The sequence below is a fragment of the Panthera tigris genome, chromosome C2 (genome assembly GCF_018350195.1).
Source record: "Panthera tigris isolate Pti1 chromosome C2, P.tigris_Pti1_mat1.1, whole genome shotgun sequence".
Taxonomy (NCBI): domain Eukaryota; kingdom Metazoa; phylum Chordata; class Mammalia; order Carnivora; family Felidae; genus Panthera; species Panthera tigris.
In genome coordinates, this window is record NC_056668.1 from 75,412,735 (window position 1) to 75,440,319 (window position 27,585).

Genomic DNA, 27,585 nt, shown 5'->3' on the forward strand with positions numbered 1-27,585 from the left:
CTCACAGTTTGTTGGATGGGGCCCTGTATCAGGCTCTGCACTGAAAGTGTGGAACCTGCTTGGGATTCTCTCTCTGCCTCTCTCTGCCCCTCTCCCTCTCACACTCTCTGTCTCTCTGTCTCTCTCTCACTCTCTCAAAATAAATAAACTTAAAAAAAAACTAAAAGAATGATAATAGCAACTGTATTGTAAATTTTTAAATGTACAACTTCGTATTTATGTTGAAATTATATAGTGTAAAAGTTGCACTTAGAATGATTGTCCAAGTTTGCTCAGTGTTCTTGTTTCCCTCACTATTTCTAGAAGTGCCTACACTAAGCTTCTGATATTTTTTTCCACCTGAAATGTTTTGCCCTAGCCAGATATTGCCTTATTTCTGAACTCTGACTCTGTAGCCTCCTTGGAATGACATTAAATGGGGTACTCCACTTGACTTTCCGTTTCTTTTTTTTAATGTTTATTTTTGAGAGAGAGAGATAGAGGGAGAGAGAGAGAGGGAGAGAGCACGAGAGGGGTAGGTGCAGAAAGAGAGATGCACACAGAATTTGAAGCAGGCTCCAGGCTCTGAGCTGTCAACATAGAGCCCGAAATCGGGCTCGAACTCTTGAACTGTGAGATCATGACCTGAGCCAAAGTCGGATGCTTAACCAACTGATCCACCCCGGCACCCCAACTTTTCACCTCTCATTCGGACCTGAGTGCTGTGTCTGGGATCCCCCTTCACCAGCTCAGAAGTTCAAGACCCAGTCCCTGCCTAATGCTATTCCTGGCTCATGTTCCTGCCCAATATCCTGGACTTTTACTGTTTCAAGAACAGACTTTAAACAATTGCAAAACCAAACAGAAACCTCATAGTTCATCATTTACTCAATCAAACTGTTATTTTTAATCATGTATACAAGACAATGGAGTAATTATCTTTGATGGAAGTGGGTTTTATGAGGTTGTATGATGGCTAGTCTCAAATCAGCAGCCATCACTACTATCTAATCTAATATCAAGATATTTCCATCTCCCCCCAAAAAAGACAAAAACAAAACAAAAACAAACATACAAAATTCCTCTCTTCTCATTTACCTGACCCCCAGCTCTTGGCAACCAGTTATCTAATTTTTTTGTGTCTGGATTTGCCTATTCTGGATATTTGATATAAATAGAATCATACAATATATGGCCTGTTCTGTCAGCTTCTTCCACCTAGCATAATGTTTTTGAGGTTCATCCATATTGTCACATGAATCAGTACTCCACTCTTTTTTGTAGCTGAATAATATCCCATTGTATGGATGTACCACATCCTGTTTATCCATTCATTCATTGATAGATATTTGAGTTGCTTCCACATTATGCATAATGCTGCTGTGAAGATCTGTGTACCCATTTCTGTGTAGACATGAGTGTCCATCTCTCCTAGATATGTACCTACAAGTAGAATGGCTGGATCATATGGTGACTGCATGCTTAACTTTTTTGCAGACCTGCCAAACTGATTTCCGCAGCTGCTGCATTGTTTGCATCCCCACCAGCAGTAGATGAGGGCTGTAGTTTCCTCACATCCTCACCAATACTTTTTATGATCCATCTTTTTTATTACAGCCATTGTAGCAGATGTGAAGTGGTCTTTAGTCTTTTGTTTCTCTGATTCTTAAGCCAGTACGTTTACTTAAAATTGAGAGTGTCCTATGGCATTATAGTGTTATTATCAATATAGTATAAATAGATATGCATATAAATATTATAAATATGTCAATAATATATATTATCTATCTATATTATGTATGTGTAGATTACACATATACACATACATAATGTTTACAACCACCTTTCCATTCCCCTTCCCATCTTTGTAGTCTCACTTTTTTGCTCTGTAATTTTAGAACCACTTTAAATTAAGAAAGCGTATTAACCATTGTCTTTTTTGTCACTGAAGGCCTTCACCAGCACCCATCGACATGTCATTGTAGTTTTCTGCAAAGGAAGCTAAGGGACTAGTCTGTATCACCTAGAAGGACATGATTTCACGCAGCTTTAGTCCCACATATTCCTCAGTCACTTAACTACAGGTGTAACTGCATGAAACCATTGGGGCCTTACACTTAAAGGGTTACAAGGAAGAGATTCTTCCAGCACATCACAAAGGCAGCAGGGATGATTGTGAATCTGTTTTGCGTATAGGATTCTTATTTACATATAGCTAAAGAAGATGTTATCACAATTGTTTTTCTTCTGCTTATATTAGAAGGGGAGGAATTTCTTCTCTCCATGGAATATACTTTGTCCATTTGACATGTTAGGATTTGATTTTATTGTATTGGTTATAAAATTTCATTGTAAGTCACTAAACAAGACTCGGGCAGAAAAGGTGATTTTGAGAGGCAGCGATTCTAAAAGCAATAAATGTGAGTTCTGGCATTGGTGCAGTAATTTTTTTTTTTTGGTGTAACTCTGAATTAATCATATAACCTTTTGGCTATATCACTTACTAATGATGAAGTTGAAATAGAAGATATTTAAGATTCCATCTTGAATTCAACTTTTATTCTATGTTTCACTGAAGATCACACAGTGTAGTGGTAATATTTTTTTTCTACTGCTTATCTCTGGGTGTTTTGTTTTTATACCTGAAATTTCAACTACTAAATTTAAAAAATGTTACAGAGAAATGAAAGGGAAAGTTACTAACATTAAGCAAAGAGGTAGTGTACTGGTGATTTAATGCAACAAGTTTTGACTGCATAGTAACTTTGTGTACATATAAGGTGGTCCCTTCAGAAACATCTATGAGCCTGCGGGTGCTGTGGTTGTGTTTGATTTTGATTCCCAGAGATACATTTTATATGATAAGGATCACTAAAATGTGCAATAGTCATTCTCTTAAAGTTATAAAAGATTTTACTGGCACCAGATCTGGGCACAGCTTTGAATGATGTTAGCCCAATGGGTGATTCAAACCTGAATAGTTGTCTTCTGTGAAGGAAAGTTTGTCTAGAAAGGAAATCTTGGGATGCCTGGGTGGTGTGGTTGGTTAAGTGTCTAACTCTTGATTTCAGCTCAGGTCATGATCTCAGGGTTGTGAGATCGAGCCCCACATCAGGCTCTGTGCTGACAGCACAAAGCCTGTTTGGGATTCTCTCTCTCAAAATAAATAAACTTTCTAAAAATTTTTTTAAAAAGAAAGGAAATCTTGCCTCTTGATTTTGTATGATGAATCTTTATAACCAAGTGCTATCAGAAATTATGTGCTATTGCCTCTGATTTGTTCTTAACAGAGAACCTATATTTCAGGTTCATTGCATTTAAGCATATGCTAGTTAACTTTTTAAATCCGTCCTCTCTTTTGTATCTCCTTTTCTTCTGCAGGATGTTTTCACTCCAGAATGCAAATTTAAAGAATCTGTATTTGAAAACTACTATGTGATTTATTCTTCTACACTGTATCGTCAGCAGGAATCAGGCCGAGCATGGTTTCTAGGACTCAATAAAGAAGGTCAAATTATGAAGGGAAACAGAGTGAAGAAAACCAAGCCTTCATCACATTTTGTACCAAAACCTATTGAAGGTATGAAATGAACTTCTTTTCTTTTTAGACCCTGATCTGTGTGTTGATGACAATTTGGTTCCTTATCCCTTGCTCAGTGTAGTTTGCTTGGAATGCAACAGATCCAAAGTTTCAGAAAACACAGTGGTACCTCTTCCTTAAAAAAAATCTGTTACAAATGCTTGGCATTTATTTTTAAAACTGCTTGACTATAGAAGCTAGAATATTCCTCCAAGTAGAAAAAAAATAGTGCTAGCTACCATTTGGCAGGTAATTTCCTTCTTTGGTGAACACAATGAATCTCAAGCTACATTCTTGAAAAACCAATCATGCTATCTATGATAGTGCTGTAAAGTTTGCAAAAAGCCTTTAGAAATATGTTTGTATCCTAATCTATACATCTTTGTAAACAGATCTAAAAATATGATGTATTAATTTTTCTTTGTATTTTCTAAGGAAAGGAGTGTTCTATTTACTGTGATCAATAAATATTTACAATATTCAATTTTATCCTTCTCACTTGAGGCTATAACCTCCTTTCTCATGATCATTTAATATACTGTTCATTTATTTCAAATTGGTTCGTGGAATAAATAATTTCATGCTAGGTCACCATTTTTGGTGACTTGTTCCTTAGGTAAGATGAGACATACCATTGAGGTAAACACTTTTACTGAATTCAGCCAAGCTTTTTAATACAGCCTAAGAAAATAGCAGTGACCTAGACGTTTACCAATAACATTCCTTTCTAAAAGTCACATTATTAGTCATTAAAAGAATTAGTTCAGCCTTCTTGTCTGAGAAAATGAGGAAACTGAGGCAGTGCATTGCAATTCTGTAACTTAGCCAGGCTTTCAATGCCCTATCTACAAGATATGGTCAGGTCAAGCAGTGTAGGGTCACAATGTCTGCTGCATAGTACCTATGACTGTAACAGTCAACAAACATTTGTTCAATCGATACTGTGTTCAAAGCACTGGGGGAAAATGTCCCTGGTCCTGCTCAAAACTCTTCTCACACTTTGTACTTTTAACTACACAAAACACAACTTTCCTTCTTATACTCCTTTTTCACTGTTTGGGGACACGTGTAGTTTTTTTGCCCTCCCCTCCCCACAAGATTCATCCCCTCATGTGCCTGAAAATGCCTATTAGTCTTCATAAAGAATGAATTCAAGAGTCACCACTTCTGTGAGAGCCTCTCTCCTGAAGTAAAATTAAATATTTTGTCACTTTATCATTGTACACAATTCTCTCCTTTAGAAATGACCACATTATATTAAATTCACCTGTTTGCCACACTGTCTCCTTTTATCCATGGTTAGACCATTTTTTGAATGCATAGAATATGTTTTATTTTTTTCCCTCATATATCCTTGTTTCTTGTACAATATCTTGCATATCATAGAGAGATCTCCAATAATCTGTTGTTAATTGAGTCAGTGAACACAGGAATGAACAGAAGAATAGGTAAGTATAAAGACAAAGAAGAACTATATGCTCCAGATAACCTTCTAATTCTTAGAGATATGGAATATGTTTACTAATTGTAATAGTGTAATGTAAAAAGTGATGTATTACATGTTGCCAGAAATGATATTGGGATTAGGAAAAAGAGCTGTCACTTCCACCAAAAAAAAAAAAAAAGATACTGAAAAGCTGATTACTTAAATGAACTTCAAGGCTGGCCAGGTTCAGACCATTAGATGAGAGGTAGAGATCAGGCAGACAAAAACACTTCAGGTTCAGCATGAGTGAACTATGAAAGGTTTTGTATCATTTTTTTTAATTGGAGTATAATCATACATGTTGTATTCATTTAAGGTGTACAATATAATGATTCAACAATTCTATTAATTTCTCAGAGCTCATTAGGATAAATGTACTCTTAATCCCCTTTATATATTTCGCCTGTTCCCCTACTCACCTTCCCGTGTCACATCATTTTTATTTGTACATTTAAATTGATTTTTTTTTGTTATAGGAACACATGAGCACATGCTCATTAACAATTTTCAGAAAAACCAGGAAACTGTAAAGCAAAGGAAAAAATCTACGTGTTTTATTTATTCCTTTTATGGATAATGCTTTTCATACTGACCCCCCAAAAAAGAAAAAAAAAACCCACACCTATTACATGCCCTACTAATCATGACTGCTATCTGTACTTTGGCTGCTCAAGCTTCTTGAGACTGTATGATGATGTACACATTTCTAAGAGTAATGTATACAATGACCACATTTCTAGTCCCAGAGATGCCTAAATTCTATATGTATTGCTTTATTTCAGTACAGATATAGGAAGAGACAACTAGACATTCCTGTTCACCTTAGAATTAGATTTGGCTGTGTACAATGCAAAACGCATGGTAAGAGCAGTTTAATCATCCAGAGTTTTATTGTCATAAACCAAATCAAGAAACCTGCTGTCCAGGGCCAGTTCTGTGGCTTCCCAATTGTTAGGGACCTCAGCTATGTCCAGCTCTGAGCACCACCTTCCTTAGGATGTTGCACAGTTATGCTCTGCACCGTCAACACGACCGTGCAATGGGCCTGGATCTACTCTTATACCCATGATCCAACCAGCATATGCATTCTAATCAGAGGGAAGGAGAAGGATGTAAAAGGCAGAGGCATTACCCTGTGCCAGTGTTCTCTTCAGCAAGGTCCCCATTAGCTGCCATGTGATACCTACCTCCCACACACCACAGCTCAGTCAGGTTGTCATACTTAAGTGCAGACAAGCTAAGAATACTATATCTTCTGGATGGCTACATACCAAATAAATATTCTGTTATTTTGAGAGAATACCAGAAGGGGATTGGGACAGTTAGAGTCTCTGCTTCAGCCTGCCATCATCTTAACTTGAGAATAACCCTGATTTCCTAATTTTCTTATTGAGAGATTTTGGTTGTTTTCTTTTTATTTTTCTTATTTGTGGATATTTTAGAATGATCTTCATTTTGTTCTGAGAAAAAAAAATAAAGTCCGTTTTAAATCAGATTCACTAATACTTGGATTTGCTTCCAAGGCTCTTGGTCCCTTTTGATTGTGGGAATGAAAACATAGGTGTGAAGTATATGGAAGATAATGAGAATCACTTCCAAAGATGGAAACAAGAATGTAATTTCTTTCAGCACAAAGACCTTTTAATTCCCTACAAATGTCTTTGCCTTTTGTCTTAGAAAGCAAGGTCCACTTTTTTGAACAGATTAGCTAACTGTTCTATAAATGCTTACTTTGTACAGGTATTGTGCTAAACATTTCTCAGTTATTGCCTCTTTTATTTTTCACTCCATTTCCATGAAGTGGATTCTAATATCATCCCCATTTTACAAATGTGGAAAATGAAGCACAGAAACATTAAGTAATTTGTCCCATATTGAGTGGCTTGTAAGTGACAGAGGCAGAGTCCAAGCCAAGGCATTCTGACTCCAGCAAGCAAGCGCTACATCTCTGTGAAGATGGATGAAATTGCTTACAGTCTGAAGTCTGAAATGGAACCTCAGCATAGCATAAGACCCTGGCAAATGCTTTTGAATAAATGTATTCCATTCGCCTCTCTCCTTTTTTAATCGAGAATATACTTGCTGCTTAGAAATAAAAGCCTTTTCAGATTCATGGAGCTCTTCATGTTCTAAATATTGTTGACAGACACATGAAATTGATCAGTTCTCCCATACCTAGTTTGGTTTTTATTTTAAATTGTAGTTATTTATTTTGAGAGAGTGAGACAGAGAAAGAGCAAGTGGGGGAGGGGCAGAGAGGAGGAGAGACAGAATCCCAAGCAGGCTCTGAGCTGTCAGCACAGAGCTGGACACAGAGCTGGAACTCACAAACTGAGATCATGACCTGAGCCGAGATCAAGAGTGGGATGCGTAATTGACCAAGCCACAGAGGTGCCACCCATACCTCGTTTGTAATTTGATACCATTGTTACGATGCAAAAATAACGCTTTCCCAATGATTCTTCATGCAGCTGTGCTTTATAATATCAAATGATATAATTATGTAATAACCATTATTATCAAAGATATGTACAACGGAGGTTTTGTTAGGCATCAAGAACTGTGCAGTGAGAACTTCTTTCTCCTCACTAGGATCCCCAAACTGTTCATGCCACCACTTTATTACTACGATTACTAGTCTTACTGCATCTATGTGCAATTTATCGTTTGCTAGGCAGGTTGTATATGTTACATTCATTAAACCTCACAACAGCTTTATGTTATTACCCTCATTTTATAGATGAAGAAACTAATATTTCAATAACGAAGTTAGTGAGCCCTGTCCAATCACAGGGCTAGATAAATACAGAACTGAGACTGCAGTCTAGGAAGCCCACTGTCAAAACCTATACATCTATTCCCTGTACTCTACTGCCCTTTAATCTGAAGTAAGCCTATGGATATGCTAATACTTAGAAAAGTCAGTGATAGCAAAGCAGAAATGTTATATACCATGGCACAGCTTGAACAGTAAGCTAGCTCCAAACCATGCAAAATGGAGAAAGGTATACATGATATGATGAGATAAACTCGTATCGGTAGATAATCAGATAGGATAGTTATGGGAATGCCATGCTAAAACTAGGCAAGAAAGAATTGATAATACATTTTTTTTTTTTTTGCTTAATTTTAACAGGCTCCATTTCCTACTCTGCAAAAGAAAAATTTGGAGCAGCTGATTCCTAAAGTTCTTTGACAATGACATTCTGTGCAGTCTTTATAAGACCTTAATTGTAAACCCATGTTCCTTCATGGAACCTAGCTTAGGACTTATAAACAAAATGATTCTAAACACATTTCCTTTATTGAATTATTGAATGAAAAAAGTACAATTTTATGAGCTATTTCCATGATGGATGATTTGTGATTTTGTTTTATTTTTTGTTTTTTGTTTTTTGGGGTTTTTTTGGAAGCAGTAGGATGAAAAACATTCTAAGCCGTAACTCATTGTAAAGAAAGTCTTCGGTAAATTCTTCCATACATCGGTTATAAAGCACATAACTAGAAGACACTTTCAGAAAAGGAAGAAAATGACGGCTTCATAAGAGGCTGTCCATATTGATGGCTAACCAGAAAGGTTGTTAGTTATTTTTAGTTTTTAAAGGAATTTTTGTAAACCTGTAAACCTACCACTGTATGGTTACCAACAGAGTCCAGTACTACGGACTGTAAATGTCCTTTTAGGAAGGGAATTGGCCACTGATAGAGGAAAAGTCAGAGGAGGTTTGTTTTGTTTTTCAAATAGCTCTGTCTTTTCCCCACGTCCTGATGATGATATCATTTTGAATGTCATGATTCCCAAAATTAAACTCTGCCAGTCCCAGGATCTTTAAATCCCACACTGATTACATGATAATAATTACCCACCAGCCCCTTTCCCATCATGGCCTCACTCTCCACCCTTCGTTTACAACACAGGCAGTGTTAATGAAGGGTTGCAAGGGTGTCTGTTCAGACAGATGGATGGACTTGATATTTAAACCCATTATATGTACACTTGCACGTCAACCTTTACTTTACGTGGGTCCCCTCCCCTGGAATTTAAGACAACAGCATAGGCTTCATGATTCCCAATTTTGCCCTTTCAGAGCATTGTTCACACAACAGATAAGTAACTCCCCCAGATTTAAATTGTCTTGGTGGTAACCTCCCCCTTTAGCTTTAGATACAGCAGCCAAATACTCATTGACAAAGAACAGGATACAATCTCCTCCTTTTCTCCTCCCTCCTCCAAGAAGCTCATTACTCAGCTCCTGCAGGTGGTTGGCATTCAGAATCTAGTTCCTTCCTCCTGAAAACAATGTGTACATTTCCAAAGGTTTAAGCTTCATGAACTTAATCCTGGAGAGAGAAATATGTTTCTAAAGTAAAATTAGTAAATATCAACTGAGAATCATTGCTCAGAAATATTAAACTGGAAATAAAGGAACATTTGCTGATTTCCACCAATGTATTTTCAAGTGGGGAGACAAGACTAACATACACACACACAGGTAAAATTATCCATTTTTCCTGTTATAACTGTTGACTTAAGCTAATAGAACCTGATTTAAGTGCCAGGAGTATAATGTAGATCAGTGTTTCCCAAACATGAGTATCTGAACCATCTGAAGTGTTCAAAAAGCTATAAATTCTCAGGCCAAGTCTCCAGAGTTGTTCTGATTTTATTGTCCAAGTGATTATGGTGGCAACCAGAATCAAGACTTAGTGTCCTAAACTGAATTTGGTGATTCGAGGCTTATTTGGATTAAATCGAGATGTCCATAGGCAATTATTTAAATTTATTCAAATTATTGTGATCAGTATATTGGACTAACATAGAGCAAACTGTCACTCTGACACCATGGAATTAAATATATCAAACATGTCACATTTTGCCATTTCCTACTGCTATTAAGATGGCTGTATTTTAGTGCTGAGTTAAATTAGTATACAGAGTAAGTTAGAGGTAACACCAATTATCGCACTATGTCAACACTGAGAAAAAAATAACCTAGTAGAAATCAATTAATCAAGAATAAATGTCTAATTCTTCTGATCAAAATTTTGCCAATGATTTTCTAAGAAATTTTGAGAAAATGATTTGCCCTCTTAAACCTCAGTGATCTCTGAAGATGAAGTCGATTATAAATGCCATCTGTTTCATAGGAATAATATGAAGATTAGACATTGTAAGAAAGCTGGATATCCCAAATCGGTCAGATCAATGCAAAGTGTCCTTTTCATTTTCTCTCAGAAAATGGACATAGTGTTATTGGGCTATGTACTGGATAAATGCTGTGAGATGCGGTATTCATAAAGGGATTAGAGACAGTGAAAGTTGAAATTTGGAGGGAAAATAATCTCTTCAAGAACTCTATAATGGGGTACCAAAGAACTGAACAAATCAGGGGTCCTAATGCTTTAGACCTCTAATTGGGAGAATACTAATAGCAAAATGATTTTGACATTTTTATTTCAATTGCCTGGAAAGAAAACTGTTGTGTTTTCCAAAATCCTCTTTTAGACCCAACCATACTAAAAGACAAAGAAAGATGGAGGAGGAAAGGGTACCGCTGATACCCCTGATTGTTTTAATTATAGCAAAGACAATAGCTGTAATTTCTCTCTCCTCTCTCTCTCTCTCTCTCTCTCTCCCTCCACCTTTTGAGTTTTGGATCCCTGCCAGCCTGTGACACCTTCTTCCCCCAAACCAGTATAACTCCTTCAAAGCAGCATTTTCCTGGCTTTGAATTTAGTCTTTAATAAAACCCTCCTGCCTCTCCCTGACACATTCTTCTTCCATATCTCTGTCTCTCCTGCACACAAATGTTGCTTCTGATCTCTTTACACATGAAGATATAGATCTTTGTGTTCACAATGTCTCTTAAGTCTTTATAATAAATATTTACAGTGTGCTGGGTGAGTTCCTTTGGCAATACATTGCTTCTGAACCAGCGCTTAGAATTCTTCTCCAGTTCCAAAGGGATCCCATGTGACATTAATTAAGGTGTGAAATTGCTTCATGTTAATTGCTCACACCCTTCCATGATCTGCTATTAAGACAATTAAATATCTTTAATGGTACATTAACTGACAGAGCAATCTAACCTTTCCACTTCTTAGAAATTACAGAGGGCCAAGGAAAATTCAATTAAATTGGTAGTAATAAGAAGATTAGTCATATTTCATCCTTCTTTGATAGAAACTGATGTAGGATGGGGGTTCTTTATAGAGTGTCATTTGTGAACTTTATCAGAAACTGGAGTTGTATTGCTTCCATTTGGAAATAATTTGTCAGCAACTACAATTGCCTTCCACACAGGTTTTCCAATCTCCCTTATAGAACCATACTGACCCTCAAAGATTTCCACCTAGTTCTCTCCATAATTACAACAACTCTCACTTTCTAAATAATTGTCAGGAATCCAGCAGTAACATAAGTAATAATTAGTAGCAGCTGTACTGCCTTATATGCCATTTGTGTGGCTCGTTGTTATTTTCAGCACAAATGATCGATCGTGTATTGATCAATTGAGTATCAATTGATAGTCACTAACACTTTGAGAGTATGAAGGTTAAGATTATCATCCCAATTTTAAACATGAGGAAACTGAGTTTAAAAGAGGTTAACTAGCTCACCCAGGTTCATATAGTTAGAAAGAGGCAAAACTATGACCACAGCTGTTATCTATCAAAGACTGCCAGAGGATCCCATAAGCTGCTGGAGGCTTGACCAATGGGTATATAACATACAGGCAACAGTGACTTGGCAAGTGATTTCAGTGGTGTAGGAGAATAAGCCTAATTAGAGTGGATTCAAGTTATCACAGGAGGTAAAGAAAAGAAGAAAGTAATATTAAGTCACACTTTGGAGGAGCTCTGCTGTAAAAAAGGAGCAGAGAAATAGGAAGCAGTAGCTGAAGAGAAATATGCGAGTTACAGTGGGGTTTATTGGCTTGTTTGCTTAGAGCTATTACACCATATTTATAGATTGATGGGAACATGTGGGGAGAAGTGACTTTGGGCATTAGAGGAGAGATGGTCACTGAATTATACTGACCAAAGGGAGTGGGCTCCAGCATGGAAGTGGCAAGTGGAGGGCCAACTTTAGACAGGTGCAGAGAGGGTTCAAGCTCTGTAACAAGCAGGGAGCCAGAACACGTGTGAGCGGATATATGCAGGTGGGTCGTTTTCATGGTGGAAATACAAACACTTCCTCTTCTTTCTACGTGAAATGCAAAACAAGGTGGTTTACTGATAAAAAAGGAGGAAGGAAGGGAAACGTGAAGGAGAGAGAGGGAGAGGAAGGAGAGAGAAAGTCAAGAAAAGAAAGAAGACAGGCCTATTGCCTGAGTCTGAGGAGAGTTTGAGGAGTTAAGTGAAGGCATGTAATATCACGTGGGAAGAATGGGAGAGGAAATTGGCAAGAGAAATGCGGTAGGGTTCCAGGAAGTGCTGAGCACCCCCATGAGGACTGGGATCAAGATCTTGACTTGAGACCAGTCAAGAAAGATTTATGTGTTTGTTTTTTCTCAGACATATTAAACTATCTGACTGTAAGCTTAAAGCAGGAACCCTAGAGCTAATCACACACGAGTTTTAATGCTGATTCTGCCCTATAGTGTCCTGCAATACTTCCAGCAAACTACCCTTTCTGTTCTCTAGTTTCCTCAGTTGCAAAGCTAACCAATGAAAGTATCTCTCTTTTGGGTGTTTAAAAATAATCATAGTGTATATAAGGTGCAGATATATATTAAGTATATCTTATACTTAATATTATACTTATAATATTAAGATATAATATTAAGTATATCTTAATATTATATTAAGATATATTAAGTATATCTTAATATAATATTAAGATATAATATTAAGTATATCTTAATATAATATTAAGATATAATATTAAGTATATCCTTAATATTATATTAAGATATAATATTAAGTATATCCTTAATATTATATTAAGATATAATATTAAGTACTCAATTAATATTAGCTATGGTTGTGAGGACACTGCTTAGGAGGAGAGGACCCACTGGATGGTAACTGCATCTGGTTTATTACAGTTGTCTGATTTATAAATAACGGCCACTTTTGAGATTCCACTTTTTTCATACTTTTAAGAAAGGAATTATTTTGGTTTGTTTCCCAAGAAAAGTTTGTAACTGATATAAATGTGACTCTTGAATGTTAAAAATTACAAACAGGGAATCTGAGCTAGTAAAGTGGCAAAGAACGCTTGCATATTTCTGATAACTGCATTTGCAACAAAGGTACCCATGAAAAGAATATAATAGAAGAATAGTAATTGGAAACCATGTCCTGGAAATCCTGTACCTAATCTTATAAAGAGGAGATGTGTTTTATTTTTTACAAGATTTCAATGCTCAGTGATATATATTAGATCTCTCTCCTTTCTAACAGTATAATCTTGCATTTAAAAGTAAAGCAAAAAAGAAATTAATAAAACAAATACTATGTAGTATTCTAAAGTTGGTAGCTTATGGTCTTGTTATGACCAAGTGTAGCATCTTATTTATGATAGCAGGACTGCATGGCTTTCTAGAGGAATATAGCCAGTGCATCTCAGGTGGCTGTCAAAATGACAGACTTCACCAGGCCAAGTCACAACGTGACATCATACAGGTGTGATCTTTTCACATTAATAAATTGAACTGGGAATTTCTAGTGATTTCTGTGTCTTAAAGTAATGCATGATATGGGCTCTGCTATTAGAAACTTTGTGTGTTCTCGTGTCTGCACATGAGGAAGAATATTCTCTCACCAAATCCCTCTACCTCATTTTTACTCTGAAAGCTACAGTGAATCCTTCTGCTTCAGTGTACTGTGGATCAAGAAAAGTCAAAACATGAATAAAAGGAGACACCCAAAAGAAGGAGAAGAGAAGGGAGAAGGGTGGTGGGGAGGAGAAGAAAAGAAAAAAATCGAAACATATATCAAAATGGAGGGAAAAGAGAAAGAAAACTGAAATGAAGAAAGAGTGTTACAGAATGAAATAGATATGCTTCCCTTTTCAGAACATTATCTCCTTTTACCATTTATCCAAAACTATTATGATACCACATGTGTTAGAGGAATAATGATATGTATCTCAAAAACATCCTGTGGGATAAAAAAAGAGCAAGTATTCTTTTTTATCCTGCTTTAAAGAAGAAAGAGGGCATGGAATGCGATCAAGAACCAACCAGAAGTGCCAGGTGAAACAGAAGCAGTGTTGTTAATCAGGCATTGTATCATCAGGCACTGAACATTCTTGATAGCTGGATATTGAGACTCTGTTGAAAAAATAGTATAAAGTGAAATCAGAAGGAAACACAGTTGGAAATCAGTTCCATGCCAAATGGTAGCCATTAAATCATACCCACTGAAAATAAACTCTGTATCACAAGTGTAGTCCACAGAGTCTTGGATGACACATGGATAGATAATAGCATCTCAAGTTGCCTAAATCAGAGAACTTGTGTCCAACGGTTAAATGGGCATTGGCACTGAATCTGAGTTTCTGAGAACTGTGATTGGGGAGCTGGGAAAACAAGAAATACAGGGAGTTGGATTTTTTGTTTGTTTGTTTCACTTTATTCCCAGGCTGGAAATTATTCCTCACCAAGAGTAGCTGAAGTGGGCCAAATGCATACAACAGAGGGCACCAGAAGAATCTATTCAAGAACAAAGAGGTTTTTAAAACATTGTAGAGCTTCCTAAAGCAAGATAAATCTATTTCTAATGAAATAATAGCTTATTGTAATAGAAAGTGATGGAAAAGCACTCCCCCGTAAATATCATTGTACTTTGAAATAATGCAAATTAAGAGATCAGAGGTCATTTCAATTACTAATAATGACCTGATTATCAGGAAGAGAAAAACTTAATCTTACATAATTGCAGGGATTATTTAGGAAGACAATTCTGCAGCTGCAGAAAGAACTATTTGAAAATCAGAACCTAGGTGGTTTCCTAGACATGCTTCTTAAATATTTCCCATAATAGAGGCACCTGGATGGCTCAGTTGAGCGTCCAACTCTTGGTTTCAGCTCAGGTCATGATCTCATGGTTCATGAGTTCAAGCTCCATGTCGGGCTCTGTGCTGACAGCGTGGAGTCTGCTTGGGATTCTCTCTCTCCCTCTCTCTTGGCCCCTCCCCTACCCCCCCCCAAAAAAAACCCCAAAAAACCTAAAACACATTTTTTAATAAAAAAGATAAAGATTCTCCACAATTTCTTAGGAGTATATGTTTGGAAATCAATACCAGAACTCCAAATTCTAGTACTAGTAGCTATATAAAATTATTTTTTTATTGTAAAGTATATGTGATGCTCATATATGGGGTTAGTAACTCTTGATTTGTTATTTTTTGTTTGGTTAGTCTTCTTAAGTGCTACATTAAATTCCCCACAAAACAAAAGGATAACCCTTCTTAACATGTTAGCTTGACCAAGTGAACCCCACCTTTCAATTGCAGTCAAAATTATGGTACTTGGAGTATATCAGATATTGTGCATGTTAGATAAGCAGCAGGTCTCACATGTAATGGTGCCTCAGCTAGGTTTATTTCTAAGAACTTAACAATTGTGTTTGCAAGATAGCAGAACTCATGAAAGTTTCAGATGCTGCCAACCATTTCTTATAGAATCTGTGCAGTAAGATTCAGTTTGATTGATTCTTTCTGACTAATCTGACTGGCTGTATTCAGGCCATATAAACATAGTTAGACATTTTTCCAGATAATGAGATTGAATAAATAGATTTTTCCCTATAAACTCCTGTATTTGATGGACATATTTTTTAACTCTTCATTCACTATCAAATTGAAGCTGACAGATATCAGGATAGTGGTTTAAATCTAGCGTGGAATTCCATAATTCTGACACAAGTTAACCCTGCCAGGTTTAACCCTCCTACTTCTCTATCTTACCCCATTCTTCAACCAGTCACTTTTTCTTACATTACCTGCACTTCATTTCCTCACTCTTCTTCAGTAACCTGGCCATATCTCTACCTCCTCTGCATCAAGGCTAAATCAACATCAGATAGCTATTGTGATGTCCTAATTTCCATTCAACTCTCTACCCTGGCTCTGAACAGCCTGTGATTTGTGTGCATGTCTGTGCTCTCCTTCTTCACCCTGAGCTCCATGAGGGCAGGAATCAAGAGGTCATTTCTTGCAGTTGCCAAGGAATTTAGCAGAGCTCCCAGCACAAATTAAATGTGCACCCGTTTATAGAATAAATGAGCAAATCAATGCTTGAACAAATGCATCTTTAGATATTTGTTCACAAAAGAGTAACTGGAATTGGAGGAGGGAAAAGAAAATGAAAAATCCATATTGAATGAAAGTGATACAACATTAGTTAAGCCAAGTTCATCCTACCAAAGGCATCCAAGATACTCTGCCTCTACCAAGTCTACATATGAATCTCGGGTCCAGTCGGGTCAGAAAATATTCTCCACTGTCCTCCTGTTGATCAGTAATTTAGAGCGTTAGCTCCAGTCAGGACACCTGTAGAGAACAACAAACTCTTCTAAGATAGAAATGTCTAACAGAAATATCATATGAACTACATGGGTAATTTAAATTATCTGGTATTCACATTTGAAAAATAAAAACAAGCATGTGATGTAAATTTTAATAGTATATTCAACCCAAAATATCCAAGATATCATGTACTCAGTATGTAATCACTTTAAGACATTACTACTGAGATAGTTATTCTTTTTGTGTGGTCTTTAAATTCGGTGTTTGTTTTATACTTGCAGCACATCTGAATTGGGAATAACCACATTTAATGCTGAGTGACCACATATACCAAATGGATAGTATATTAGGCAGTGCAGTTCTAGGGTATTCTCATCAGATTTTCCTCTTACCAACTCTATAACCCCTCAGTTATATCTCAATTCTCTCTGTCTTGCTGTGCTTCTAAGACTAATACTTTTGACTATTAGGGAATTGTTGACTCTTCCTATGCAAATAGAACATTTCTGGCTTTAATAGTCATCTCTTTGTGTATAGCTTACACTCGTTATTTGTGTGTGTGTGTGTGTGATTTTTTTAAGTGTGTGTAATTATTAATTGTGTTAAATAGACACAACATAAAATTTACCATTTTAGCCAAAGTAAGTGTACATTTCAGAGCCATTAAGTAATTCACATTGTACTTGTACACGTTACCATTCTCCCTTCCCCCAGCTCCAGGAAACCACTATTCTCCTTCCTGTCTCTATGACTACTTTAGATATCCTATGTTAATGGAATCATAAAATATTTGTCCTTTTGTGTCTAGTTTACTTCACTTAGCATAATGTCCTCAGGATTCATCCACTCTTGTGTCAGAATTTCCTTCCTTTTTAAGGTTAAACAATATTGTATGGTATGTATGTACTACATTTTGTTTATCATTCATCCATTGATAGATATTTTGGTTACTCCTGCCTTTTGACTATTGTAAATAATACTACTCTGAACTCAGTGTGCAAATACCTGTTCACATCCCTGTTTTCATTTATTTTGGGTATATTGAGAGGTGGGATTTCTGGATCATATGATAACTCTATGTTTAATTTTTTGAGGAATCATCATATCATTTTCCATAGTGGCTGTACATTTTACATCTCTACCAGAAATGTACAGTGTTTTCAGTTTCTTCACATACTCACCAACACTGGTTATTTTGTTTTTGTCTTCATTTTTGATAATAGCCATCCTATTACATAGGATTCATCCTATAGTGGCATTTGTTTTCATTAACCTTTTTTGGATGACATTAAGAATATTTAGTAGAGGTAAGGCCAACTTGGATCTCAATTAATATATGAATATAATTTAAACGTTGTCTGATATAAGATAATCTTTTGTTGCATTTTTTGATGAATTGCTCTCCTGCTTTTGTTAAGAACTCTTGATTAGGATTTTGAAGCCTTACATTCTCATCCTGGCTTTGCTGCTACCCACCATCTGACTTTAGGAAAGTTGCTTAGTTTCCTTTATATTTAAAAATGTGGATAAGAATTTCTCACTTTATTCATAAGGTTGATATGATTATCAAATGAGTTAGTCAATTTAAAATGTCTTTGAGAAATCTTGAATAATAGATTCATTTAAGGGATTAAAAGTTTATTTACGAGATTATCATTGTGGTTACGTTTTACATCAATGTGATGGGTTTTACATTTTGCACATCTAATGCACTTTATAGAACAGTTATACCTTCTGTTCTCTTCTTGTACTCTGTGTCATCTTTTAATTGTGTGCCATTTAGAATAGTGCAGTTATGGAGTGTTGATACAACTACCCAAGGGAGCTATATTACTGGGGAGAAATGTTTTGTCCTTTCTTTGCTTTCTAATTGGATCGTGTTCTTTTAACTACATTTTCATTCAAAATTTGATTGAGATTTGTACCCCTTGATTTGTCAGCTTCTTGAGTTAGACAGTATTACAGACATCCCAGAGTCTATCAATAATAATGAAAATGAAAGCCCAAGAAACTAATCTTGTTTGACAAAGTTTTTGCTCTCTTTGTTTATACTTGCATGTAATTCCTTGATTGACTCAAGTTTGTTTTCTTTAAAGAAACAATTCTTTCTTTAAACAGAAATACAGAAATTCAAATATTTATTTGACTTACTGAAGGGGGATTTTCAGCAAACTGAGAAACCCACTATTTACTCTTCATTTTCCAACTAAGATATATGGACTAGTTTTTTCAAAACCCAGAATTTTATTTTTCCATTTGATGAAAATACTGGAAAGTTAGTGAGTAGGCCTGGAAGAAGAGCAACTTACATGCTCTGATATGGTACTAATGAGTTTTGTTCTTTTTGAAACACTGAAAATTTTCAGAAGCCAATTTTAAAAAACCTCTTTAAGGACTTGATACCAGGATGGCCAGCAGGATTTAGTTATTGGGAAAGTTGTCTACAGTGGTAATTGTAATGGCAACATTTCACATTGTCATAACTGAAGTATTTTATGTATTAGTGAGAAATAGCAAAAAAAGAAAAGAAAAAGAAAAAGAAAGCAAAAGAAAAAGCAAAAGAAAAGATAAAAAGTAAAAACAAATGCCCTGGGAAGAATCTAGAACATAAGAACATAAGGAAACTAAAAACTAAGTAGTAAAATAAGAAATTTAGCTATAAAATTATTTTTAAAAATGTATTCTTTTTTAAATCAGAAGTAACATCCTTCATGTACCTCTAAGTTGGGAGTTTAAGAAATTTGCAGGTCAGAGACGCCTGGGCGGCTCAGTTGGTTAAGTGTCTGACTTGGGCTCAGGTTTGTGGGTTTGAGCCCCGTGTCTGGCTGTGCTGACAGCTCAGAGCCTGGAGACTGCTTCAGATTCTGTATCTCCCTCTTTCTCTACCCCTCCCCCTCTCACACTCTGTCTCTCTCTCTCTCAAAAATAAATAAACATTAAAAATTTTTTTAAAGAAATAAAGAAATTTGCAGGTCAAAATATATTGATTATGTATATTTTTTAAAAGATAATTTTTGTCATTCTTTGAGACTCTGATTTAGCAGCTTGTAGTCAGTCCTGGGGATGTATTGGTTTTTATAGTTGACTCACTGGCAAAGTAGGAAAAGCTGTGTTTATGGCATCATATGAATAGCTTTCTGATGGAATCACTTCATTACTTCTGAGTTCCCTGTGCACTTACTTCCCTGTGCAAATATCTATATTTGCATATATAAATGTATGCTTTAATTTTGGAGATTTTAACACTTTCTCTGTAACAGAAATATAGGTAAGAGACATTAGACTTGAGGAATTACAAGATTTCAATAGGATCTTCCACATGGATCTTCTGTCTTTTGGAAAAGAAAGTAGAAACTTAAATTATCTAATGGCATCATCTGAAAATTACAGAATTATTTCTGAATTCATTTACTCTGTGCAACTTTGCTACGTAAGCCAGAGGTCTTTTGGAATGTTGGAGAAGCCATTTAGTACAATAATTGAAATACTTTAAAATCTCATTTAAAATATGTATGTAAAAAATATATATATGTAATAATTTTGCATGATATATTTAGCAAAAATAGTTTATATATCCCTTTTGTACTACCTGAAGTGAGGTTCAGTTTGCCAAGATCAGCATCATCTGGGAGCTTATTAAAAATGTAGAGGGGCACCTGGGTGGCTCAGTCAGTTAAGCGTCTGACTCTTGGTTACGGCTCGGGTCATACCTCATGGTTCTCTGGTTTGCGCCCCGCATGAGGCTCCGTGCTAAAAGCATGGAGCCTGCTTGGGATTCTCTCTCTGCCCCTCCCCTGCTTGTGCGCTCTCTTTCTCTCAAAATAAATTTTAAAACATGTAGAATCTCAAGTCCACAAAAACATGTATCAAAATCTCCATTTTAACAATATCCTTGAATGTTTCAAAAGCACGTTATTGTTTAAGGAGCTCTACCACTGAGATGTTGTGAAAAAACCCGTCTCCTCTTCACTGAACTAGTGTAATGAGACCATTTCTTATGTCTTAACTCTCTTAATCTAGTTTTGAATTTAGAATACCTTTAGCAAAAAAAAAAATTATCACTGTGTTCTCTGAAATCTGTTATTCAATATTTTCATGAAGAGATCAGCTCCTTCATTCTCTTAAACATCTTTGGACACTTCCTATATTCCCGACATTTAATCCTCATAAAAATTCAGTTTTTCAGTGATGAAAGTGTGTCCAAGTTAACAGAGCTGGCAAGTGACTGAGTAGGGACATGGACCCAGGTAGTGTGGCTCCCAAATTGGTGCTCTTTTTTTTTTTTAATTTTATTTAATTTTATTTTTTTAATTTACATCCAAGTTAGTTAGCATATAGTGCAACAATGATTTCAGGGGTAGATTCCTTGATGCCCCTTACCTGTTTAGCCCATCCCCTCTCCCACAACCCCTCTAGTAACCGTCTGTTTGTTCTCCATATTTAAGAGTCTCTTATGTTTCGTCCCCCTCCTTGTTTTTATATTTTTGCTTCCCTTTCAAATTTGTGCCCTTAATCACTGCATGACATCCAGTCAGTCATAACCATGCTCAGCTCTCCTGCATCATGGCAAAACCCAAGGGAGGAAGCTATTTGATTGGTAATAATATTCAGATTACCAAAGCACTGCAGCGATGGTTTAATGGATGGAGGGACTTAACTCTTTGTTCCTAAATCAAGGATAAAAATAATTCCTGATATTTGAATGAAATACTTCATGTGCTTGTATATAGTCACATATGTCTATTTCACAACAATATAATGAATGTTTTAATGTATTCCTTATGCTGATAGATCCTGTCTTACAAGAATAAGAACTGAATTCTTATGCATTGAAAAAAATATTCTTTTTATGCAATAATCTAGCAACAGCCATGATAATTCACAGATGACTAACCTTTGGAGCCAGACAAAACAATAGAGGAGAGAGAAACTGTCTTATGTAGATGTGAACTAAAATTTCACAGTTGCATATTCAAACTCGAAGCAATTGGGAAAATGGCGTTGTTGATTTATTTCTCTGCCTTCCCTCCTATTATCACCTCTTATGTAGGGTGCCCTGAAATTTGGTGCAAAATATTTCAATTTGATATAACAATGTCATATTTCTTGTAGTAAGGTAAAGATTAGGAGCATGTATATAAGGATTTTTTTTTCCTGTGCAAACTAGATTGCAGACTAAGGACTAAGAAAATATCTATTTCTATCCTTTTAATGTTATGCTCGCAATGTCTCCTCTAACGCTAGATGAAAATCCTGTTATATAGGTTAGCAGACAGGTAAGACTCAAGCCTTATCTGTAAGAGAACAGGAACCACTCTATGTCCACAGTTCAAGAAGACCTAAAAGGTTATGACCGATAAAACTAGTAGAGGGTCATTTATATCCACTAAATATGTTATCCAGTTAAAACTAGTTTTTACACAGGAGAGAAGAGCTCATGGTGAGAGTGAAGAATATTGTGAAATTAAATTTGAGATGTTTATGGAAGCCAAATTGATGCCACTATTGTAATAAGTAATTGATGTAATTTTGCTTTTCAGTGTGTATGTACAGAGAGCCATCGCTACATGAAATTGGAGAAAAACAAGGGCGTTCGAGGAAAAGTTCTGGAACACCAACCATGAATGGAGGCAAAGTCGTGAATCAAGATTCAACATAGCTGAGAACTCTTCCCTTTGTCCCTCTCTCATCCCTTCCCTTTATCCCCTCCCCTTTACCCATTTCCTTCCAATAAATCCACCCAAGGAGAGGAAAATAAAATGGCAACCCAGGACCTAGTGACTAAGATTCTGCACTCAAAATCTTCCTTTGTGTAGGACAAAGAAATTGAACCAAAGCTTGCCTGTTGCAGTTTGGTAGAAAATGCACATGCACAAAATATTAGCACACATAAAATCAAGGGAAAAAATAAATCAAGACGCCACAACATTGTGTTGTTATTAATAAAAGGCCAATTATAATGAAGACATAGCTATAATAAATGTGAAATAAAGTTATTATCTTAAAGAAAAGGGTTTTGGAGATTTTAACTTAGAAATCAATGTAATACCCTAAATAACTTAAACTTTGGATAATGCTGTGATGTGTGCTGTGTTTTGAATTTGAATTTTCTTTGGGCATCTGGAATTGACACATAATTACATACTGTTTCCAGGATTTTTTTTTTTACCATGATATTGAACATGTACAAATTATAGATTCTTCTAACACCTGTATGGTATAAGCCAGGAATCATTTAAAAGTTTAAAATTTTATTCTTGAAGTTGTTACTTAAGATTGTTTCATGCAAAGGATAGACTTCTGTTGAACTTAATGGTGTTAGCTGATATCATTCCTTCATAAAAAAGAATTTCAGATTCACCTAGGAGATTATCATATTTTTATCAAAGGGATTAGTCTAGGATCTCATTTTTTTTTTTTTTTAGTCATTTAGAAAAATAAAATGTGTTCTAAGGCTGAAATAACTTTTGGGAATTCTGTGTCATTGCCATGCCTGGGCAGTGATGAATAAGTTATATGCTCTTATCATTTGGTCTGATTTTTTACATTGTACACACATTTGAGAGTAGAGGTGCATGTCTAACTGTATTGGAGAGTTTTGTACCATCTCTTGCAGCAGGAAAGAAAGAAAAGGAGTTTTGCATGAGGAAATAAGTTTTAGGAAATTGGTCAAAGCAAATTGTAGTTGCCTTTGAAGCTTACTAGAGTTTTATGTATGTAATATTTTCCAAACTTCACCAAGAAATTGGGAGGCATGGCTGTGAAATTCCTAACCTAATATCTTATGAAGCCAGTGGTTTGCTTGTTGCTGTATATTCTTGTTAATAAGTCTAGTTGACAATAAATCTGTCTCCTAGAACACAGAAAGGAACTTGATACACTGAGTTTTCAAGGGGCATAGAGAAACAATATGGAATTAACAGTTATGGTTCCAACACACAGGGTTGTGTGAGCTTAAGGCACTCGAAAAGAAAAAAAAAAAAAAGAACTCAGTGTAAGGACCAGGCAATACTAAAGTATTAGAAAAATATTAGGGAAGAAATGAACATTATATGATCGCCTTGGAAAAAAAATAGGTCTACATAGTCCTACAAATCAGGATGGTGTAGCATCCAAATTCAAACAAAACAGAATGTTAAAACTGTATGCAGAATTATGGATATTATCAATGAGAAGACGTAGCATGTTACTTCTCCTATAGCTCTACTGTCCAGCATGTATTGTTCCAAATATGATTCCCTAAAATATATACACTTTGCAGAAGCTCTAGGCCTTCACTTAAATGACCTTGCCATTGGTTGCTGTATTCTTTCAAAGTCAATGTAGTTCCCCTCACTCTACACAATCATTATTCTTTAATAGTGGTTTGTGTCCTTCACCAAGTACTTAATTTATGTTATCAGGAGGTTAGCAGCAAATGAAATGGAGGAATTTGCCTTATTGGTTGTAAAGAATAAAAGTTATGCATCTAGGCACCTCGGCAAGGATTTTGAACACACCTTTGCAAAAAGATATTTGTTTAACAAAATATTTTGAAAGTAACAAATAAAGACATTTAAATTAAAAAAAAAAAGAATGTTGCTCTTCTAGGAAAAGAACACACTCGTAAAAAACTTACAAATCTGGTTGTATTTCTCCTTGTTACTCTTGATTCAACTTGCTTTTAAACACACCTGTCACTTCTAGGACCAAACAAACCCCAAGCACAAAGCCTTGTTTTCTTTGAAAAAATTCAAAAAGAGTCTTCTACAAAATGGGTCACAGGCTCATTTAGCATGAAATTACTTGAGCTTTTATGGTGATACACACACACACACACACACCCCACAAACTCATCAGTAACACAATTGACAGTTTCACAAAGTGTTATAAATTACACTGATGATTTCATTACAATATATTTAGTCTGGTTAAATATTAAGAAAAATATGATGGCGATATGAACTGCAACACAAATTCTCCCTCTATTTTCAATGGCTGCCCATCATTTATCATCTAGATTCATATTTGTCTTCTTCCTCGTAGCAGTTAAGAAGCAGGAGTCCAACCACCTGGTTTCTATATTGGTTTTTTTTCATATCATTTAAGCAAATGTTGACCCAGTAACTGTTCAGAAATTAGCTTTGCCTTATTTACAATTAATTTTGAAGAATTAACTGGAAAGCTCACCTTTCTTTTACATATTAACTTGACAAAACCGGTAGTTGAGAGCATAGGGTGAACGTTTGCTTAACTGCTGCTTACGTTTTAGGTACATAAAACCTTTAATAGAAAAAATCAGTATTCACAGTCTTAGTTTGTTTTTTTTTTTAATTACCAAATACAAACATATAATTATCCTATTTCTTCCAAAAATATGAGCCAGTTTAAATAGTTTGTTTTCCAGGCTTCTTCCAAGTAAAATAATTCTTTGATTTTTATCGTTCCAATTTCTGGGTCTCAATTCATTCATCTCTTAAGTTTCTATAAGTCAAATAAACTCTTTTTTTTCATCCATTGGGATATTCTCAGGAAAAATATAACTTTCAGTAAAGCTTTGTAACTGACTATGTACATATAAGTTAAGATGTGTTTATTCCGAGAGTCCTCATTGTAACATGCTTCAAAATCAATGGGCTTAAGAATGAAAACAATACTTTTGAGAATCTCAAAACAGTTCTTTGGTTAATATACTTGATTTTTTAGCTAGAAGTTTGAGGTATGGAAACAAAATGGTGCTGACGTTCCATTTGCTAATTCAGAGACTTGTGCTTCAGGAAACTGGAGGACAGCAAGCCATCCTGTACTTGATCACAGTAATAGTTTGGGTTTTGAATTTTACATATGAATTTCATAGCACATTTTTAGCCACTATGGATTGGCACAATAAAGAGACATCGATTTGATGTAAATTGTGATGCTTTATGGGCCTCATTTTAATCCAGGTAGCTTTTTAGAAAGATTCTTCAATTTAAGAAATGACACTGCTGTAGATAGGTATTATATGTATGGATGATTGTCCTGTGGTGCCACTAGCAAGAGATGAGAATATTAAGACAGAAGTAAAGAATGAAGAATGACTTATTACGTATTGGAAATTTGAAGGTCCTAATTTGGGACCACTGATTTCTTGACAAAGAAACATAGCTACATCAACAGTAATTTTTTTAAACATGGACCCAGAAATAGCAAATCTACTATTCTACCTTCATGGCTTAGTCTACAAGGCCTTGCTCTGAGGTTTCCCATGATGTTACTTAATTTCATCTGCACAGGGTGAAACACACTCAAACATAAAAATCCCCTGCTCATTTTAATATCATAAAAGGCTGAGATTATTTCTCTGTCATAAAATTGTAAATAGCATTTTTTTAACTCAGAGTCACGTTTAAAACAGTGGATTGTTCTACAAATATATATGTGTATATATACATATGCTTCTGAAATAAGGATATATAGAGTTTTTATTTGACTTGTGTTCTTTAGTCATAGCTAATCAAAAAATAAAGAGGTTTGAATGCAAAACTTTATATACAAATGTATATTTCTAATGGTAATATAAATTGCCACTTTATAATAAAAAAAGGAACAGATGGAAATAATTATCAAAACACATGCTCCTTCAGACTTAAGTGATTCTGAATTCCTCTTTGATGTAGAAGCATTTTTTTTATTTTTGAAAAGTTATCTTAAAAAGCTATACTTCCTGATCCAGATTCCATGATAAGTCATATCAGATTGAAAAGTTATGTTTGAGGGCAGGAAAAAGATGCTAAATGCAAATCTTTATTTTTCATGATTTTTCCTTGCAGCCCAAGTTAAAAATTCAATATTTAAAATCTAAATTAAGTGAAAATTGTTAATATTCAGAGATGATATATTAAGCTTCAGTAACAGAAGCAAAATGTATTTAACATACAATAGCTTTAAAATAATTTCATAATAAAAATTGCATCACTAGATTTTTTATTAGTTGGAAAGAATTAGTTAATGTTTCTTTGTCTTTGCTCCAAGCACAACTTAAAGACAGTGGCATTCATTTTACTTAAAGTTGTTTAAAAGTCCAAAATACACTCCCATGAATAGAATTGGTATTAGCTCCATTATAAGATTAAATGTTACAATTTTAAGAAATTATTGACACTGCAATGTTTAATAAACATGTTGTATGAGAAAATTGAACAAATTAATGTTTCATTTTTGCATTAAAGCACAGATTATTCAAATCATTGTTTTTTGAGATCAGATTTGTAAAATGTTTATATATCACAACCTTCCTGAAGTAAAAAGCAATTAAAATCTTGAGATGCTCATGCATGTAGACAAAATACTTGCACTTTTTTTTTAATATTAAACTTCTTTGGGAAGTCAATGTGTTTATCTTATAATCTGTCACTGAAAAGCTTCTATGCCTTATTTAAAAAAAAAAAACATCAAAATTAGAATCATAATAAATCAGCTTTTTTATTGAACATCATAGCCAAAGCAAAAATTACTTGCTCAATATGAAGTTACTGGTGGTAAAGTTAATGTTTTACTTTTTCAGGGTTAAGAACTATAGCACATTCATTTATTCATTGATTCATAATTTATTAGCTAGAGATTTGGTTGAGTTTAAGGATTGTAGCCTGAATTTTAGTCTCAAAAAAATCCAAGAAAGGCAGACACATAAATAAATAATGTAAATACCTGAAAGTAAGTGTTACAATAGGTATGTGACTAAACTTTTATATACAACTGATAATGCAACAGTGAGGCCTGCAGGGAAGACAGGGATTGAAAAGAAAAAAGGTATCTACTGAGTAATAAAAGAGAGATGACAAGGGGCCCCTCAAGTAGAGGAAATAATTTGAAGAAAAGTTGTGGAGACATGAAAATCGCGACTTACTGGGAAATACAAATAAAACAATGAAGGAGGGTTCAAATGAGGAGGTGGGGGGACACTGAGTTAATACCAATAAAAATGAAAAGTTATTCAAAGTTTTGTCAAGGCGCTCTTTGGATTTGTTTTAGCCTCCGTATCTGTTAGGATGCTTGTGGTTTCTTGTAACAGAATCCCCAAACCAAAATGGCAATTCTCCA

The 27,585-nt window shown here is 35.2% G+C and overlaps 1 protein-coding gene across 2 annotated transcripts in view; it reads left to right on the forward strand.

Annotated features, from left to right (window-relative positions):
- Positions 1 to 22,742, forward strand: part of FGF12 (fibroblast growth factor 12) — a 260,274-nt gene extending 237,532 nt beyond the window's left edge. Inside the window, exons 4-5 of one of the 2 annotated variants that reach the window (XM_042999108.1) lie at positions 3,361 to 3,559; positions 22,065 to 22,741. In XM_042999108.1, the coding sequence (XP_042855042.1) occupies positions 3,361 to 3,559; positions 22,065 to 22,183 (318 nt within the window). In that variant the 3' untranslated portion in view covers positions 22,184 to 22,741. Of the gene's footprint in view, positions 1 to 3,360; positions 3,560 to 22,064 lie in introns of both variants that reach the window. The other variant, XM_042999107.1, reaches the window with a different exon arrangement.
- Positions 22,743 to 27,585: the final 4,843 nt, after the last annotated feature.